This window comes from Pelobates fuscus, chromosome 1, assembly GCF_036172605.1.
Source record: "Pelobates fuscus isolate aPelFus1 chromosome 1, aPelFus1.pri, whole genome shotgun sequence".
NCBI classification, from domain to species: Eukaryota; Metazoa; Chordata; class Amphibia; order Anura; family Pelobatidae; genus Pelobates; species Pelobates fuscus.
The window spans coordinates 306,997,244-307,017,358 of record NC_086317.1 but is presented as its reverse complement, the minus strand read 5'-3'; the positions used below and the strand labels follow the sequence as shown (position 1 = coordinate 307,017,358).

The following is a 20,115-nucleotide window of genomic DNA, read 5'->3' as shown; positions in this document are numbered from 1 at the left end:
TAATGAAATACCTAATTAGTGCCTTTGTGGATTCACCTAGAAAACGTTTAAAATTCTGATATGTCTGGCCATAAGGAGCTTTGGTTACCTTTAGAAACTGAGGAGTTGCAAGTCGGACAGTTGCAACCAAGCACATTTGCTTTCCAGGCAGCGATCGGTATGTTCTTGAAACAGCTCCTTCAAAGCCGTTGCATGAAGTGTTAGGCACTGCCAAGACAACAAAAAGCAATAATGTGTCACAAACGTTTATCTTCATGTATATATTATATTGCAATTGCGTATATTGCATCCTATAAATTGCTTTTTCCATTTCCAAAATTATGTATAGATGGGTTTAATTAATTTGATATTATTTTAAATGAAAATAGAAGTCTTATACAATACACTCCACTTTCCTATCCAACCACTACAGTGCTGATCCACACACAGGTGGAAAAAAACCTGTCTGGAGACAGTTCTGTGGTGTTCTAAGATGCTTGACACCGGGGAACTGAAGCAGAACGGTGGGACAGGACCCAGTTGGGAGGCCTGCACTTGTATTGAACAAAAATCCCATACAGATTTCTGTCATATTTACTACCTTTGTAGCATAGCAAAAGTCTAACAAACAAGTGCCTTAGTTGTATCTTGGTTTAGAAAAGGGTGAATGAGGGCAGTATTATTAAGGTAAAGGTTACAGAGTTAGAGAATGTTTCCACACAAACTATTTTCCCTCCATTTCTCCTCTCAGATTTATTGTGTGAAAATTCAGAGTTCAGCAAATAGCAATGTCAATGTCCAGGGCTCTTTTTAATTGAATTTATTTTGTGTCAGGACAAGTAGATTGGGCTACCAGTTTAGTCCCTTAGACAAGCAACTTAAAAAAAAAAAGAAAATCCACGCCTATGCACCCCTTTCCCCCCCCCTTCCCCCCACTTCTATCAATGCTAATGTGCTTGTCTAAGGACTTGATTTGTATTTTTTTTTGGGTTGAAATTTTTGACAAATCCAATTCCCTGTAAAGCACGTTTTGTAAATGGCACCAGAAAATTGTGCCCTTAAAATCTGCACACAAAGAAACAGATGCCATTGTCACAAAAAAGCACAAAAAACAGGTGTTAAGACATGATTCTGTCCTCTTTGCACAAATCCACTTACTTATTCACATTGTCACTGCACAAATAACTACATGCTAGCACACATGGTCCTGCAAACTTAGACATGCTGACTGTGCAAAAACACATTAATTCACACGATTACACATCTATGCACACAGAACTACAAACAAGTTATGCATTTGCAAATAAATTATTATATATGTATAGTGCTGCTTCAAACTTGATATCTCTAACACAAATGGAAGTGAAAGAATGCTTAAAATGCCCAACCTAATACCACAAATTCCCTCCTCTCTACTGGTATACAACTTGATTGGTGACATAGCTGTGATGAGATGGGCTCGCAGAAACATAGGAAGATTTAGGTAACATCTACGGAACTTCATATAAGTGGATTTGTGCATGAACTGAAATTATATCAATGTCAGAAAGCTTGCTTTCAATTCCAGGATTTTTGTTGAAGCAATCATTACTGGCATGCCCAAGGACCCTAAGCTTGCCAATCCCATTAGCTATAATAACATTCCATTACAGGTACTGTGTTTTAATTCTTAATATCTAAAAAAAAACAACAACATGTTTCACAACTCTTGGACTCTTTGGAAGATAATGCAGTTCAAGTTGAAGATGATGGAACTGACAACGTAAACTTTCTTGAAGAGTCACAACACTCATCCACTCCCTTTGTGACACAGGCTGATGGAGCAGGAGCAGGACCTGCACAATCTTTTATATGGATTTTTGTTCATTTACTTTATTTACTGGAGTCACTGTTAACTGGTAATGATTGGGACTCAAGGACTCATAAAGTCTAGTCCCAGGAGGTTGGGTGAAAAATATTATTTTGTCTACTTAATGTTTATCTGAACCTTGGATATAATTCTGGAATAGCAGGACAGGTCTCTGAACTAAATATGTCTAAACTTGGAGAAAGAAAACTGGTCAACATAGCACTTTTTTTTAGAGCTAAAGACTATGAATAAATGTATAGTCCTCTATTACATTAAGAAACTAAAAAGGGGATTAGTTACACATAAGTGCCTGGTAATAAACTGATCTCTTACTGTCAAGAAATGAATATCAGGTGTCTCTATGTACAGTGAAAAGGCTTATCCTGTCCATTAGAAGTGGTAATTGAGGTACATTGTGTGAAAACAATGCTACAATATAAAAAAAGGTAGTGGAACCCCCGCAGGCTTTTATAACATGATGTCTATGAGAACTTCCAGCGGTATCTAAGAGTAATTATTTGAAAACTTACTACACAGGACAGTATAGTAATGAGTATAATTGAAGGGACACGATAGTCACCAGAACACACAGCGTAATGTAGTTGTTCTGGTGAGTATAGTCAGTCCCTGAAGGCTTTTTGCTGTAAACACTGCCTTTTCAGAGAAATGTCAGTTTTTACATTACAGCCTAGCGACAGTTCCAGTGGCAGCCACTCAGACGGCAACTAGTGGTGCTTCCTCTAGTGACCACAATGTGCAGCACTGACGTTCAGGGTCTCTACCAGCACCGGCCTTTCTGCAAAGCGTTGGAATAAAGGAAAGTTTTAATTTTTTTTTTAAAGGGATTAAGGGGGGCCGGGAGCCTTAAATGGATTTTTAACAATATAGGCTCAGGAATATATATTTGTAGTCCTATAGTGTTACGCACTTACGCACTATTAACACATTACGCACTATTAACACAATATGCACTATTCACTTTAACTATGCTCTTTAGTATCCTGTCCTGTCTAGTTAATTTTCAAGGGAGAGAGGTCGGTTTTGTAGGCTGCTGGTATTTTTACACTCAGCGTCAAAGTATTTTCCATACTTTCTGCATGGTGCCACTTTATTTCTTTTCATCATTTTTTTTTCTCGATTTTGCATTCCTACCTTAACTTAGGTTGGATCTTTTAGATTATTCATAGTAGGGGTCAGAAGGTCTAGATACCATTAGTTGAGTTTCATCATATTGAATTAAGCAATACATAGATAACTTGGCTACCTGTTTTACCTGTAGTTCATTTAGTACAGTGCCCTCCTAGTTTTTACTTTCTTATTCTGTAGACATCTTAAACTGAAATTCCCTCCCAGTCAAAATATATACTGAGAAACAACAGGGACTAATTTTTCTCTACTCCACCTGACAAAGGACACTTTTACCTGCCCCCTCCGTCATCAGATTAACAGTGGCGATGTGACTTTGTGACTCTGCCGAAGACCCCAAATGGTGACAGTAATGCTTTAAGACCTGAGGGGGTTCTACCACCTCTTATTATATTGTAACATTGTTTTTGCACAATGCTACTCAATTACCACTTCTACTGGACATGATAAGAGTATCATTTTTTCACTGTGCACAGGGACAGCTGATATTGATTCTTGACAGTAAGGGATCGGTTTATTACCAGCCAGGGTTGACAAGACTTATATTTAACTTATAATCTTTTTGTTTCTTGGTATATCTTCTAGGCTTAGGCCCTTAGCCCTGCTCTGTCTATCTGGCACAAATTGCTTCTAAGCTAGTTTTTACATTACTGCTAGGGTAAAAACATCTGCTTGCTACCGAGGCTACATTTTGACAAATTAGTTATACAGGGCTTTCTAGTGGGAGACTAGTTGAATTCCTCTAGAATCAAGACATAACAAAGAAAGGACCATAATAAAAAGAAACTCTGGTAAACAAGACCACCCGTCTCAGTTCTAAATATAAGAACATGATTAACCAAGTAGTTAATTATATTTCAAATCTCCAAGTTAAAGAGTTGAAGAGCTGCCTACATGAAATGTGTCCTTTAACATAAAATAAAGTTATAAAGTAAAATATGATCAGTTAATAGTGACATGTTGCCATAATGCAAGGAAATTGCAAACTTTCATGCAGCTGACAAATATAGACACTTCAACACTTATATAAAGAATGCTTCAAAAATACAACATGGAAATGTTTGTTTATTTAGGATTATTTTGCTCTTCAAATGGTAAGCCAATTAATCTGTGCCATACAACACTTCAGGTAATTCAGCTTTAAAAAAACGATTGAACATATTGTTTTTCTTAAAATGAACTTCCTTGTCCAGACACAGTTTTTATGCAAAACTAATTATTTAGAGTCTTCTGAATATTTCAGAGTTGCTTGTATTTATTATTTTTTGAACAATGACTCATACGGAAAGACATCACAACAATACCAGGAAGAAAATACTTTAAATGAATAGTAATAAAGGCGTTACCATTGGTTTGGCAGCTATAGAGCTCTCTTCAATTCCACTTATCGCAGAGCCCTTCATCAGGCGGTAGCACTAACTGCTCAGTTATGCATCCCACCATAGACCATTCCTTACATGTTTAAGACATGCTTTGAACCTCAAAGGTGAAATAAGGGCACTGAGTCATACTGCCTGACAGGGATATAGAGAAAATGTGTTGTGCTTTCTGAAAGGCAGGCTGAGGAATTTCTGCAGAGGATGACCTATTTGGAAAGACACCAGAGGCATCTGAATAGCTTCTCTCTGGAATAAAACAAGGCAAATATAGTTTGGAAATTTAGGAGTGCCCTTTCTCATCTCATGCAAAAGCTTTTAATCTTTCGTAACGTATTCAAGCTGAAATAACCACTAGAGAGAAATGGGTCATTGTGTGTTTACTGTACAAACAGATCAGTTAAATGTCAGAAAGTTGTAATTGTTATATATTTTACATTTTTTCGATACTGAATGCCTACAAAGTCATAACTTTACTTATCAATCTAATCTTTAATCCAACCAAAGAATTGCAATGGTATGTAAAATAAATGCAAGTTCGATCAAAATAACATTAGCAACCTGCAAAGGGGTATATAAACATAACTATAAACAAAAAATGATTAGCACAAAATATACAACACCTCCGAGAAGCAACAGGGATCCAGACACTGTTTGACACATTCTGTGCAAGTTGAGAATAAATTCATGAAAAACATTTCTTAAACAAATTCAAGAAAATTCAGTTGGCACTTGCTTAACCAATGTAAGCAGTTCTTTGCACTGTCAACCATGAAGTCATTTGAGAAGTGGAAAGATCTGAAGAAGGTAGAACCTCTAGAGGCTGTCAGACGGACAGTTACCAGAGGTGTGTTTATAGCCAAATAAAAACTTTGCAAATATTTTACCTTCCCCCTAAAAATGCACACATCTAGGCACCAAAACCATTACATTACGATGTAGTATTTTTGGTGCTTAAAGTGTCTCTTCATTAATTTAGAAAATATTTCACCATAAAGGATACATTGAGATTCCTCTCGTTTTCAAGTATGTCCTGGGTTCACAAAACATTGCATTGTTACAATAGGATACATTATTGCAAAAAAATTAAATATACAAATATATATATATATATATATATATATATATACACACACACACCATGCCGTGTCTTTGTGCACGGCACTTGAGGTTGCCAGAGATATCTGCTAGTGCAAACCAAATGGTGATTATAGATGGTAATGGCCAATCCTCAATTTACACATGGCAGCACTCAGATCACTTATTCCGGGCTCTTAGGAACATGAATACGCACTGGAGTAGAGCAACCCGCAGCAGCTTTTGACAATGACCTGTACCTGTTCAGCATGGTCCCTGGACCCCAGGAAAGTCACCCACACTGCTAGATATTCACAGAGCTGCAGAATAGGGCTTACTCTCATACAAATAATACTAACAACCCACACACTAACAGTCCCCACAAACACAACACTACTGACAATCCACATACACGCAGAAAACCCCACAAGCAGTCTCTATTTTCCCAGTAATGGGAAATGGAGAATTTGTTGCACAAACCCACGCAGAGGTGAGCCATTTGTAACGTGTAGTATCTAGCACCATGCATGCAAGAACATCTGGCAGAACTACTATGTGTTTTCATGAGCAGGAAGGAAAATCATTGGTTATATTATTATGCCAAATCTTGCTGGACATGGCATTAAGGACTAGGTGAACTTTTTCACAGGAGGTTCTCCTGGGTATTAGAAGGTCAGGATACCATGAGTATTAGAAAGCCTAGTTTGTTTTTGCTCATGATATGTGGTATGGGGAGAGTGCCACAATAATGGCTGTCTTTCAGGCTAAAACCTGGTAGTTAATTTTGGCACATGGCATTTTTATTCTTTCTGAAATATATTTATTGAACAAAGGCATCAAACAATGTATGTCTTTTTTTAGTTTTTAAAATTATTATATAATATAATTAGTATTAAGATATGTTTAGTCAGACTTGTAAGTTAGAGTACTGTCTGTCTTGGTTAAATTTGTATGTAATTTTTGTAATGTAATGTATTGTCTGTATTGTCTTTTTTGTATGAAAAAAAAAGAGAAAAGAAAGGGTATTACCCTTACAATAAAGATTATTATAAAAAAAAAAAAAAGATATGTTTAGTCAGTTTTGAAATGTCAGCTCTTCAAAAGTACTACTTACCGTATATACTCGAGTATAAGCCGACCCGAATATAAGCCGAGGCCCCTAATTTTACCCCAAAAAACTGGGAAAACTTATTGACTCGAGTATGAGACTAGGGTGAGAAATGCAGCAGCTACTGGTAAATTTCTAAATAAAATTAGATCCTAAAAAAAAACATATTAATTGAATATTTATTTTCAGTGTGTGTATAATGAGTGCAGCGTGTGTGTATGAGTGCAGTGTGTGTGTGTGTGTGTGTGTGTGTGTGTTGCAGAGCCTTGGTGGGTGGTGGGCAATTTTTTTTGGTTTTTTTTTATTATTTTAATTTTTTTTTATTATTATTTATTATTATTTTTATTTATTTAATTTAATTATTATTTTTATATTATTTAATTATTATTTTTTTTTTATTATTACTAATGATTTTTTTTTCGTCCCCCCTCCCTGCTTGATACATGGCAGGGAGGGGGTCTCTCCTTCCCTGGTGGTCCAGTGGCATTGGCAGTTCAGTGGGGGGGAGAGGGGGGCTGGCAGAGCTGTACTTACCTGTCCTGCAGCTTCTGTCAGCTCTCTCCTCCTCCGCGCCGTCCATGCAGCTCCCTCTGTCAGCTCACACTGTAAGTCTCGCGAGAGCCGTGGCTCTCGCGAGATTTACACTGGGAGCTGACCGAGGTGCTGAACGGTCGGCGCGGAGTAGGAGAGAGCTGACAGGAGCTGCAGGAAAGGTAAGTTACAGCTCTGCCAGCCCCCCTCTCCCCCAGTCTGTATTATGGCAATGCAAATTGCCATAATACAGACTATTGACTCGAGTATAAGCCGAGTTGGGTTTTTTTAGCACAAAAAATGTGCTAAAAAACTCGGCTTATACTCGAGTATATACGGTAACTAACAATAACCAAATGTAAAAACTGAAACAAATAAACAGACAGGCAGATATGCACATTTTAAAAGTACCTTGTTTGCAAATCAGTTATATAAATACTGACTGGCCCAGTACAAAATATGTTGCTTACCATTGTTGCATGACCGAAAGTTTCCTACAAACTTAATATATTCATATGTAGTGTACTCCTTGGGGTTTAAAGTGCCGCGTAAGAGATGACAGCAAAACTCCACACCAGTGTCAGCTTAAAAAAAGTAGAGGGGAAAAAGTATTGTAACAAAGGTAAATACTGTTTTCTGATTTGCCTATTGTTTTCTTTGGGAATGTTATACTTTGTATGGAATCTTTATACTTACTCTGTTGCGCTACATGAACTCATTCTGAGAGATAACACAATTAACACCTGAATTATGTTTAGGGAATATCTGAATTGCAATTGCAGGAAAAATCCATTTGGTGCTTAGTAAATAATCCTAATAGTTTTCGATCCACTTAAGTATTAAGGCAGGTTTGATCAGTATGAAAATATTGTGAGACAAAGCTGTTCTTCCAAATTGAATTTATTTAGCAAACAGCATGTCAATGCAGACAGAAAATAGCAGAAATCTTGGAATATTTTAGATCCATACTATGACCAGTATTATGTATCTTATCTACAAACTTTCCCTGTTCCACTGGGTAATGTCCACTAAACAAGCTAAAAATGGACTTCCAAGTATATCTCTAAAATATGCAGTAGTACATGTTTTTTTAATGGGTAAAACTGTGTAAAGTATATAATCAAAAATACTTAAATATACCACTTACAATTAAAATCTGTGAGCGACATGGAATCTGTTGCACGCATACATTTAGATAAGATTTTATAGACATCTGAATGCTCTTGTTCTGGTAAAAAATTCAGCAAATTTTGATCCAAGATGTCAGACTGTAGAGAGGAAGAAGATACAAAAAAAATAAAAATATATATGTGATATGCACAAAAACTGCCATTATAATGAATTAGTAAAATAACTATACAAGAAAAGAATACATTTAAAAAACAACAAATTATGAGACATAGGTTTTCTATGATTTCACTTATAAAATGCTATTACTTACTCTATGACTTACTTTGTAAGCTATTATAAAATGAACAGCAAAACTTGTATTCATGTACATTTTATAAATCCTTTTACATAACCGTTTTTACGTCTCATTCCTACTATTCATAAAATATTAAAACATACACCTTTCTTTTGGCAAAAACTGATTTCACATAGATGTATATTCTCGAAACGTGGAAATATCAAAAACTGAAAAGGGGATATGAAAAGTTTGGTTACTGTGATCTAAAATTTGCAATTGCCATGAAAAAGCACCACAATACCCAGTTTATGGAATAACTTGATCGAAGAATTGCAAAACCTTGGTCAAAACGGCAGAACTGGTCAAGAATGTTCAATTCCCTGGTCAATTCCTATTTCACGATTTATTTAATAATTTTGTAATTGTTATTGACAGCACACTTAAGACAAATTTCTTCTCCATTATGAACTACTTGATATGTGTGTTTATTACTGATTTTTAAGAAAAATCAGTGAGCATATTGATTCCCATTAAAATATAACAGTAGAATAGGGACTCGGATAGGTTACAGATAAAGACAACTAATGTGACATTAAAAATATTAGCTGTCTATACCATTTAACCCCTTCACTACCAGATTCTTTTTGACAAAAAGGATTTTGTAAAACGTATTTGAAACATGATATACACAGCTAACACTTTGGTTTGGGGCAAAACTGAAAAAAAAATTTGTGCAGTACATTATTAAGTGACAATAAATTGATGTACATTAAAAGGAATTAATATTTATGAATTCATTGAATTTATTAACATTTAATCATTTATTCATTCGCCCTTTGCAGAAAATTGTGACTGTATAAAGATTGTATCCTTTTAGCAATCCTTCTGACAAAAGTAGAAAAGTAGAAGTACACATTTACAGCATAATATAAAGATTTCACTAAAAGTAAATACGGTTATATAACTAAAAACAGACATCTGTAGTATACAGGGAATGGCAATTCACCTGTAAATATGCCAATATAATATTCCCTTGGTCTCCCTTCACAGTTGCTATATATCAGAACTGCACTTTATTAGCCTTTCAAGCTCAAGTACAAAGTGGGGAAGGTTGGGTACATAATTTAATTTATAATCAATCTGGTTAATGACAGTATTCCCGGTGAAGAAATGTGTTTCTTTGCTGGGTAAAGCCTGTCACTGGAGCTCAGGTGAACATACGTGGAGATATAATAAGAGCTTGCTTTGCATCTCCCTACCTAATCACCATCCAATCACAAAAACTAAACTTTTTTTCCATTGCCTTACTTAGAGGCTGAACCAGGGCATATTCATATTCTGTGGCAACAAGTGATGCAATTCTCAATCAAAGTATAGTGCTTCTGGTGTGTGACCATCTAAAACGAGATAATGAATAAAGAGTTGGACTCTATTGTGAACATGATGAGAAATGTAAAAGCTGAGTGGTGAAAATCTACTCCAGCTTCCAAACTGTATATTATAAGATGTAAAATAGCAATCTATTATATTTTTTTCCATATAATGTAAATCTTTGTGCAGCAGTTCACCCAAGATGAAGATTTTGCCAAAAGTTTAAAATAAATTGTAGTCATTGTATTAGGTAAATATCAATCACTTCCACCTGCTACGTAGCAAATCTTTTAGGAACAACATTCACTCATAAATGGCACAAATTGAAAGGGCAGATACATGTCAGTCTTAATCAATAGGACCTTGTATTCTCAACTTGCCAAGGCTTGTCTGTAAGCTTATTTATGGAGTGTGTACAGCTACAGTTACTCTCCTGGTTATATCATATCCTTACATATCTGTAGGCGGAAGTCAAAATTTGTAATTTAATATCAGGAGATAATACTTGCAAAAATACTTTCAATAACAAGGTAAAAAGATGTTGCTGAGATGAACAGTCTGTCCCCACCCTCCAGCGAGAGTCGAGAATATATATGCAACACTGAGGGGTTCCTCTGATAGACTGTTGCATACTTGGACTCCATCGCTAGATTATGTAGCTTATCTGAAGGCAGGTCCTGGCTTTGGTACTTAGACCTCTTCTAACATATATTGGTGGTAGAGAGATTGGCAGAGTTGAGAACTGGGGGCGAGATGGAAGGGGTGTGTTGTTGGGTTGTTTGTTTTTTTTAAATCTCTTTTCTCTTTTCTGTTATCCCACTTTTCTATGCTACTGACACTAGTGTTTACTGTTTGATGGGACTTTATAATTCTCTATTGCCTAGTTGCCTATCTTGTTGGCAAATGGGATTTGTCTATGCGATATACGAAACACCTGTTTCTTGTCTCTTTTATAAAATTTATGTAATTGGCTAAAATTAAAGATTGTCAAAAAAAAAAAAAAAAAAGAAAAAAAAAAAAGAGATTTTGCAAAGATGAAACCTCACACCATTACTCTTGCAACAAATGGAGAATATACATACAAAGTGTTGTGGTCAGGCGTAAACATACTTCCATCATTGGAGGTCATGTCAGCATCTGACATCTTTCTGGCAACAGGTGAAATCTTGGCTATTGATAGCACCTGATAGGCCCATATATCCAGAACTTTAGATATTCCCTGCCTGTCTTGTCCAAAAGAGGGGCATATGTTTGTAGAAACAAAGAAGCATTGATGCTGAGAAAAGCATGTTTGTAGATGTTGGACATGCTACCTTCCCAATTTGAACTCAAACATTTCTAACTAAAGTGAGAGATAAGGAACAACTAACTGCCCAAATGACACACTTCTATGCAACATTACCTTATCAAATAGGCCCATGCCTCAGCCATCCACAGCTGTTATGCGTATCATTACTTTCCTTCCTTGACCAACTACTTTTTCTTTTCTATCATCTTTCTTCTGTTTTTCTTTTCCCTTTTCATATATTTGAAGCATTGTTAATTGAAGTATAAAGGGTATTGATATTTTATTGTGCTTATTCCTTTTAACTTATACCACTACACTAATTTTCTACTTCAAACTAGTATAAACTTAAAAAAAATCCATACCCATACATAAATTGCAAATAACTAAATAATGACCAGTTATAGCGTTTCTGTGAAGAAATACACGTACTAAACGTTCCCTTTCACCAGTTTTATAAGAAAATGCAAACTGCAGTATAACTAAATATTATATCTGTAAATCTGCAGAAATATATATGAGATTCAAATTTACTTGAATCTTTCCAGACTTAAGTTGCGCCCACGGATATATAATGTAGAATGTGACTCATGCACATTGCCTTACTTGCGTCACTATGGTGGAGGCTTAGAGAAAAAAGGCCACATTTAATATAGGTGTTAATAAAATGCCTTGAGTGATTTTGTACAGATTTTTAAGTCTTTTTTTTTTTTTTTTATTCATTCAACACAGGTAGGGGGCAGAAATATATGCAAATTCACTTGTTAGAAAATTATAGAAATTATATAGTAGCTCCAATTTTTGTAGTCAAACCTTTTAAAGACTTTACTATCCATATTAGAATTGATGTGCATTTCAAGAAAAATAGGGTGGCATGTACAAGGAACAGCTCTCAGTCAATTTTCTCCAGCATGTAGAATAGGAAGAATTCTTAATTTACATTGTCATAACAACATTGTTCTTCTGAGGTTGAATGTTTTACTCATTTAGCATTAGCAGGGCTATATAGTGCTACTGACAGGAAACAGGTAGGAGAATCAAAATATTCATCAGAGGCTTAAAGATGAGATTTAAAAAAAAAAAAAAATTATGATGAGATTTTAGTCAGCTAACCTTTGCAATCAGGGCCGGCGCTACCATAAGGCGGCACAGGCGCTCCGGCCCGGTGATGCAAATATCCAGTTTACCATCAGGAGAGACGTGCACAGAACTCATCTTTGATGGTAATTTCCTGTAGCGTGGCCAAGCGCTATTACCTCTGCTGCACGGCGCAGGAGGAGAGGGCGCATGAGGTCGCTCCGACCCAGATCCGTATTTCCTGTATAGCTCCCTCGCGCGCCCTGCAGAGGTCCTGGGAGCCGGAATGTGACGTCATAATCCAACTCTCAGGCACCACTACAGGGCGCTCGAGGTAGCTTTACAGAAAATGCGGATCTGGGTCGGAGCTCCCTCTAAGGAGCACTGCGGCAGCTCACTGGACCCCAGTTTGTGGATCCACTGCAGGTCTCCAGAAGGCAGGAAGACTAGGTGGATTGAAAAGAGAGAGAGATTGTGTGTTCCACAATACTGTCCCTCCCTCCCACCATTGCCCCAGTCTCCCACACTGCTGCCCTGCTCCCTCAATACAGTTACTATAGCCCATGTCCCCCATAATGCCGTCCTGTCCCTTAAAACTGTTTCAATCCCCCCCCACCAGAGCCCCAGTCCCCCAAAAGCCTGCCCCAATACAGTTCCCTTTCCCCCACAATAGCCCCAGTACCCCATAATGCTGCACTGCCCCTCAAAACTGTTCTGATCACTGCCACATTAGCCCCAGTCCCCCACAATCCTGCCCTACCCCCTACAATAACACCCCTGCTCCCCTATAAAGTTCCTATCCCCCCAACCCCCCATACTACTGCCCCTATCCCCCCACACTAAAGAATCAATCCCCCACAATATGGGCCCTGTCCCCAAACTAAAGAGTCAATCTGCGACAATACGGCCCCTTCCCCCATCACAATAAAGCGTCAAAATGCATAATCGCCTGTGTAGCCAAAAATCATTGCACCGGCCCTGTTTGCAATGATATTCGCACTACACCCAGGTAGCGTATCTGTATCTGTGTATGTTTTTTATGTTTCAGTCTTATTTTAAAATTGTTTAAATTATTTTTTCAGATCAATCTACACTTAATACTCCATAATGTCACACCAAAAAAAAAATTGTGGACACCACTGCAAATATATTAAACAGAAGACACTGAAATATCACATTGACCCTTAAAACTGCACTTGGTTGCACCTTTGGTAGCTATTACAGTCTCAACATTTTGGAATATGATGTTTTTTTTTTTTTTTTTTTTTTTTTTTAATTCTTTATTTTGGTGTGCAATAAAAGAGAAACAAACAGGCTTGTATTGCCACGACAGCTCTACAAGCTAAATGTATATATACAATTCCATACAGTGTCATGGCATGAGAAACAAATGCACATTTTTATATGGTATAGAGATATTCTTCTGTATATGCTGTAGTATTATTTGCGTTACAATTATATGCATGCTTAATAAAATAGACTATGTGCTGGAAACGATAGGAAAAGCCGTCAAAACATATATGACCTCGTTAGTAATATAACTGCTTAGACATGAATTAGTATTCGCTGATCATAGAGGCTGTACATCGCTAGGTGTGTGAACAGACTAGTGCATGTTGACTTTAGAAAAACATTCAATCTAGAACTAGTTGTGTCGCTTGAAAACTGTGTGAAGACCTCATTTCTTGGCTGCCTGAGCTTTGAGGGAGTGATTGCAAGTTATGTGAGGCTTGAACTGTAACATGCGTGGCTACAACAAACATTAAAAGGTGTATCATCATCGGTCGGTCCCTCTCCTAATATAGGTATGTTAGCGTAGCCTATGGGTAAAGATGAGGTGGACAGAGGAGTAACTAAAGAGCTTGAAAACATGGTATGTATATTGGCTGCTATAGGAAGTAGTGAGACGTATGTGAGCTGTATGCTTAGGCTACATGTTAGGCTAGGTGTAATGTAGACCAGTACTCCGTCTGCCTATATATCAGTGCTGCTGACTATTGGAGCACGCTGCCCCCCCACATCAGAGTATATTTAACAATGAGCAAAATCAATGTTTAGGCTAAGGTGAATACGCTGGTATTATACCCCTGGCAACGTTATTATAATGTTACTTGACCGCATCAACAGAAAGTCCATTAGCGTAGAGAGAAATAGTAAAAAGGAAAATCATACTATAAATTATAAAAAAATAAAAAAATAAAAAATAAAAAGTCAGTGCTTGGTACTTAAGATATATAGATTGTTCCTCTTGTTGTCGGAGAGGGTGTTTGGTCAGATGGCAGTCTCTAGGGAAAGTTCAGCCAATCCCCGTCAGCGGCAAAGCCGTTACCCCGCCGGGTGTCAAGCTTCTGGGTGCCGATGTGGACGTGTGAGGCAGGTCGGTCCCTTGAGTAGTTGTTCTCAGGAGTGCTGTGGGTGTGCGGCAGGGTTCTGCTTCGGGTCTCTTCGGCCCCTTTCTGTGTGGATTCCCCATATGGTGAGAGTTGGTCTTCCTGAGGGTGGTGAGGCCGTGATGGGATAGTCCCTGCTCAGGGGTAGTGCGACTCACCGCTGGCTTTGGACTGTGTCTCCGAGGCCTACGGTGTGCGTTACGTTGATCCTTAGTTGCTGGGACCACTGAATGAGGGGTAGATCGGGCCTTTTTCTGTGGTTTGTGAGCTTGGGTTCCGGCGTCAGAGGGATCCGGCACTGTTTCCCGCCCTTTTGAGCTTCTGCTCCGCTGCAACCTGGAGGCCTCTCTGGCGCTGCAAGGGCGGTTCCATGTTAGCATGCGTCGGGTGGTCGGGCGTATCCACGCTGCTGCCTCTCTCATCACCAGCTTGTAAGGTTGTCTCTGGGCTTTAAGTTGCGCCCAGAAATAGTTGCGTAGCAGGTCGATGAAAGCCCCTATGTGCTCGGGTGGTTTGATGCAGGCGTGCTTGTTCCCAAGCCTCGTCCTCGCCGCCATTTTGGCTGGGCCTATGAGGTCCCGTTTGATTGAAGTTTGTGTCGCTTGGTCAGGCTTGTCTGTGGGGGTGATCGTCCCCAGCGAGGACCGGGATGTCCCCCACCGGTCCATAGGGGGGGGTAGCAGGGCTGTAATGGGCTTCTGCTTTGGAGCGTGTCCCGCGCCAGGAGAGCGGCCGTCTCCCCCGGTCCTCAGGCTCTGCTCCGGTTTAGGCCGCATGGCCAGTATTGGTTTTTCCGCGGTGCACCGGTGCCGGACAGGTATGATTTTGTTCCTGATGCTGTTCTGCGTCTTTTGCCGGTTCCCGTTTGCCGCTAGTGCTGGTAGTTCGGTCGGTAGCTTTGCACTTTTATCCATTGCTGCAGGAGCTCTTAGGATGTGCGACCGGCCATATTAGCTGTCAGGCCCCGCCCCCGATTTGGAATATGATGTTAACAAGCTTGGCACACCTGGATTTGGGTAGTTTTTGTCATTGGCCCTGTCTGAGGTCCTGAGAGCTCTGGACCGAGTTTTCTTTGAGGTGTATTTTGCAGTGTTTGGCATTCCCTCAACACTGAGTAGTCTGCCAGTCCCTGCCGCAAAATTCTCAGAGCATGATATTACCACTATCCTTCACTGTTGGAATGGTATTATGCCACTAATGGGCAGTGCCTTGTTTCCTCCAGACATAATGCTTTTAATTGAGGTCAAACAGTTCAATCTTTGTTTTACCAGATCATAATATCTTATTTCTCACAGTATGAGCGTCTTTTATGTGTTTTTTTTGGGCAAATTCCAAGAGGACTTTAAGGTGTCTTGCAGAAAGGAGAGGCTTCAGTCTGGATAGATTGGTGGAGTGTTGCAGTGATGGTTCTCTTTCTGAATTCTGAATTTCCACACATGATCTCTGTACTTCAACCAGAGTGACCATTAGGTTCACTTTTTTTGTAGATTTCCCCAGAACTGTATATCAGCACAATGCTGTATCTGAACTCTGCATGCAGTTCTCAACCTCATGACGTGGTTTTTGCTGTGATATGCATTTACAGCTGTGAGACCCTATATAGCCAGGTGTGTGCCTTTCCAAATAATGTCCAATTGAATTAATATTTGCGATGAGTGGACTCCAATCTCCTTATTCACCTTCTGCTTTCGACACTGTTGATCATTAACAACTACTTCTCGTTTTCCGTAACCTCGGTCTATGAGACTCTGCTCTGTCCTGGTTCTCATCCTACCTCTCCCAGCGCTCTTTCAGTGTTTCTTTTTCGGGCTCTTCCTCTTCTCTCCAACCCCTGTTTGTCGTTCCCAAAGGTCCTTCGTCCCCCACTGTTCTTAATCTATTCTGTCTCCCTTGGTAAAATCAGCTCTTTTGGCTGCCAATATCATTTCTTTGTGAATGACATGCAATTCTATTTGTCCTCACCTGACCCCTCACAGTTCGTCTTGACTCATGTCTCTGATTGCCTCTCTGCTATTTCCAACTGGATGGCTTCTTGTCTTTCCTCTCTCAAGTGTTACTACTCCCGTCTCTCCCTCCCTCCAAGTCCATGGTACTACCAAGAGCTCTACCTCGCAGGCTAGCTGCCATGTCTTTCTACTTGACTCCAACCTTTCCTTCATCCTTCAGTCCAGTCACTTGTCAAATCCTGCTACTGCTATATCAAAAACATAGCTTGCCTCTGCCCCTATCAAATGCCAGATGCACTCAAGGTGCTAGTCCATGCTGCTATCATCTCTTGCCTTGACTACTTCTCAGTGGTTTTACATGTTCCCAGTTGGCCTTGTTACAGTATATAATGAATTTGGCATTGAATTTCATCTTCCTGTTTGCCCACACCTCCCATGCCTCCCACTCTGTTAGTTCTTACACTAGCTTCCTGTAAGATTGAGGCCTCAGTTTTAAATTCTGGTGCTTGCTTACAAATCTCTACTTAACACTGCTCTTACATACATATCCTCACTAATAAACATTTGTATTCGCACCTAAGATGCCTGTCTTCAAGTCTTCTCTAGGGTTGCGCCAATCCTATGGAACTCCCTTTACTGTTCCGTTAGACTCTCACCCAGGCTCAGTTATTTCAAAAGATCATTAAAAACTCACTTCTTTAGCATTTCAATTAAACTGTTAATAGATTTCCATTACCACACCTTGGTAACCCATCCTGCTTTCTCTCCTGCAACTGTGTCATCCAATAAACTAATCCTTTACTATTCTCAACACCCTCTGTTCCTGTTCATCTAACTAGTCTTGTTGCATTGCAAATACATGTCTGTTTGTCCACCTATTGTACAGCGTTAAGGGATTTGTTGGAGCTTTATAAATAATACACACACACAAATATATACATATATATATATATATATATATATATATATATATATATATATATATACACCGAACAAAATTATAAACGCAACCCCATTTTTCATGAGCTGAACTCAAAGACCTAAGACTTTTTCTATGTACACAAGACCTTTTTCTCTCAAATACTGTTCACAAATCTGTCTAAATCTGTGTTAGTGAGCACTTCTCCTTTCATCACGGTATTTCTGTGCATTCAAAATGCCATCAATAAAATGCACCTGTGTTCGTTGTCCATAACATATGCCTGCCCATACCATAACCCCACCGCCACCATGGGACACTCGATCCCCAACGTTGACATCAGAAAACCGCTCACCCACACAATGCCATACACGCTGTCTGCCATCTGCCGTGTCCAGTTAAAACTGGGATTCATCCGTGAAGAGAACACCTCTCCAAAGTGCCAGACGCCATGAAATGTGAGCATTTGCCCACTCAAGACCGTTACGACGATGAACTGCAGTCAGGTCGAAACCCCGATGAGGACAACGAGCATGCAGATGAGCTTCCCTGAGACGGTTTATGACAGTTTGTGCAGAAATTCTTTGGTTATGCAAACCGATTGTTGCAGCAGCTGTCCGGGTGGTTGGTCTCAGATGATCTGAGAGGTGAAGATGCTGGATGTGGAGGTCCTGGGTTGGTGTGGTTACACGTCATCTGCGGTTGTGAGGCTGGTTGGATGTACTGCCAAATTCTCTGAAACGCCTTTGGAGACGGCTTATGGTAGAGAAATTAACATTCAATTCCCTGGCAACAGCTCTGGTGGACATTCCTGCAGTCAGCATGCCAATTGCACACTCCCTCAAAACTTGTGACATCTGTGGCATTGTGCTGTGTGATAAAACTGCACATTTTAGAGTGGTCTTTTATTGCGGCCAGCCTAAGGCACACCTTTGCAATATTCATGCTATCTAATCGGCATCTTGATATGCCATATCTGTGAGGTGGATGGAATATCTTGGCAAAGGAGACATGCTCACTAACACAGATTTAGACAGATTTGTGAACAATATTTGAGAGAAAGAGGCCTTTTGTGCACATAGAAAAAGAGTTCAGCTCATGAGCTTTGAGTTCAGCTCATCAAAAATGGGGGCAAAAACAAAAGTGTTGCATTTAGAATTTTGTTCAGTATGTATGTATATATATATATATTTTTTTCTATACATTATGCTGTGTAGCTGTTGGATCAATGCATGCATGTTGTGTAAATGCATGTTAAAGGGACACTATAGACACCCAGACCACTTTAGCTCATTGAAGTGATCTGGGTGCAGTGGCCATGTCAGTTTAACCCTGTAATTGTAATTATTGCAGTTATTGATCAACTGCAATAATTACATTGCAGGGTTAACAATACCTCTAGTGGCTGTCCACCAGATAGCCTCTATGGGCACTTCCGTGTTGTTAGCCGACTTTTGATTGCCTTACTGAAGATGGACAACATCACGCTCTGCATGAGCACATCCATAGGAAGGCATTGATTCCTTGTGGTGCTTGCTGCACATGCACCACAGCCCCCCTCCCCCCCCTCCCACCCTACTTGCTGTCATCAGCAGAGGAGGAGTGAAGGCAAAGCCTGATCCAAAGCCGAGGGACATTAACGCTGAAATCAGGTTAATGACAACCCTTGTTACCCGAAGTGGGGTAGGGGACACTATAGGGTACTATAGTGCTAGAAACACAACCTTGTATTGCTAGCAGTATAGTTTCCCTTTTAAGCATTATATCCTACACGTTATACAGGTGTACAGTCGCTGCACAGCACTGCAATGCATGTTTTTATCACAATTATGCCAAAGTTATAAAACAAGTAGAGGATAAAAAATAAAAAATTAGCAATTATCCTTAGAGATATGTATCTGCAATTTGATTAGCACAAAAAACACCATTATTATTATCAATAATAATACTACAATTATAATATATTAATAATTATATTAATTATAATTTATAAAGTGATATAACTTTATATGAAAAGTGTACTTTAATATTACATCAAAATAAAGATACAATAAAGGTGGTTCAATCTGAACTATATATATTCATAGTTGACACATACAAATATACAATTTATCACAATAAAGTTAGAAGCTATGCCTCAAATTGATACTTACTGGCAAATGACCAAGCAGTGGAGTTACACTATCAGAAACATATATGATATTTCCATCTGTTGTAAGAGCTATAATGAAGCCATCTAGTGCCTAGAGGAAATAAAATATATTGTATTTATACTGCAGAAACAACTAAAACACCTTCAGTCCTAACCAAGGCCTTGATTTAATCAACTTTGCAAATGATTTAATACTGTTAGAAAACTTTCCAAATAATTTATCATCAAAAGATTCCGTTCATTTTTATGGTGACTTCAGTATTAATTAATTTAGAAAGTTCTATAACAGTACTGAATCATTTGGAATGCTTATTAAATTAAGGCCCAAAAAATAGCGTAAGTATATTTTCCAGACATGCACACTTACATCACCATTGCATTCAGTGAGTACCTCTAATCCTAAACTGCACCTTAGGAAAACCCATTTTGGGCATAGTAATTCCAAGAAATCATGTTTCCACAATTATCCCAGAATTCTTAGCTTGACTTGCAAATGAGCAA

General features: G+C 38.8%; 1 protein-coding gene across 1 annotated transcript in view; it reads right to left on the bottom strand.

The window, feature by feature from the left end:
* The window catches only part of NPAS2 (neuronal PAS domain protein 2), a 121,814-nt gene that overhangs the window by 38,923 nt on the left and 62,776 nt on the right, over window positions 1-20,115 (bottom strand). Inside the window, exons 5-8 of the mRNA XM_063458306.1 lie at window positions 19,616-19,705; window positions 8,214-8,334; window positions 7,537-7,650; window positions 89-207 (exon numbers count right to left, since the gene is read on the bottom strand). Of these exons, the coding sequence (XP_063314376.1) occupies window positions 89-207; window positions 7,537-7,650; window positions 8,214-8,334; window positions 19,616-19,705 (444 nt within the window). The remainder of the gene's footprint in view (window positions 1-88; window positions 208-7,536; window positions 7,651-8,213; window positions 8,335-19,615; window positions 19,706-20,115) is intronic.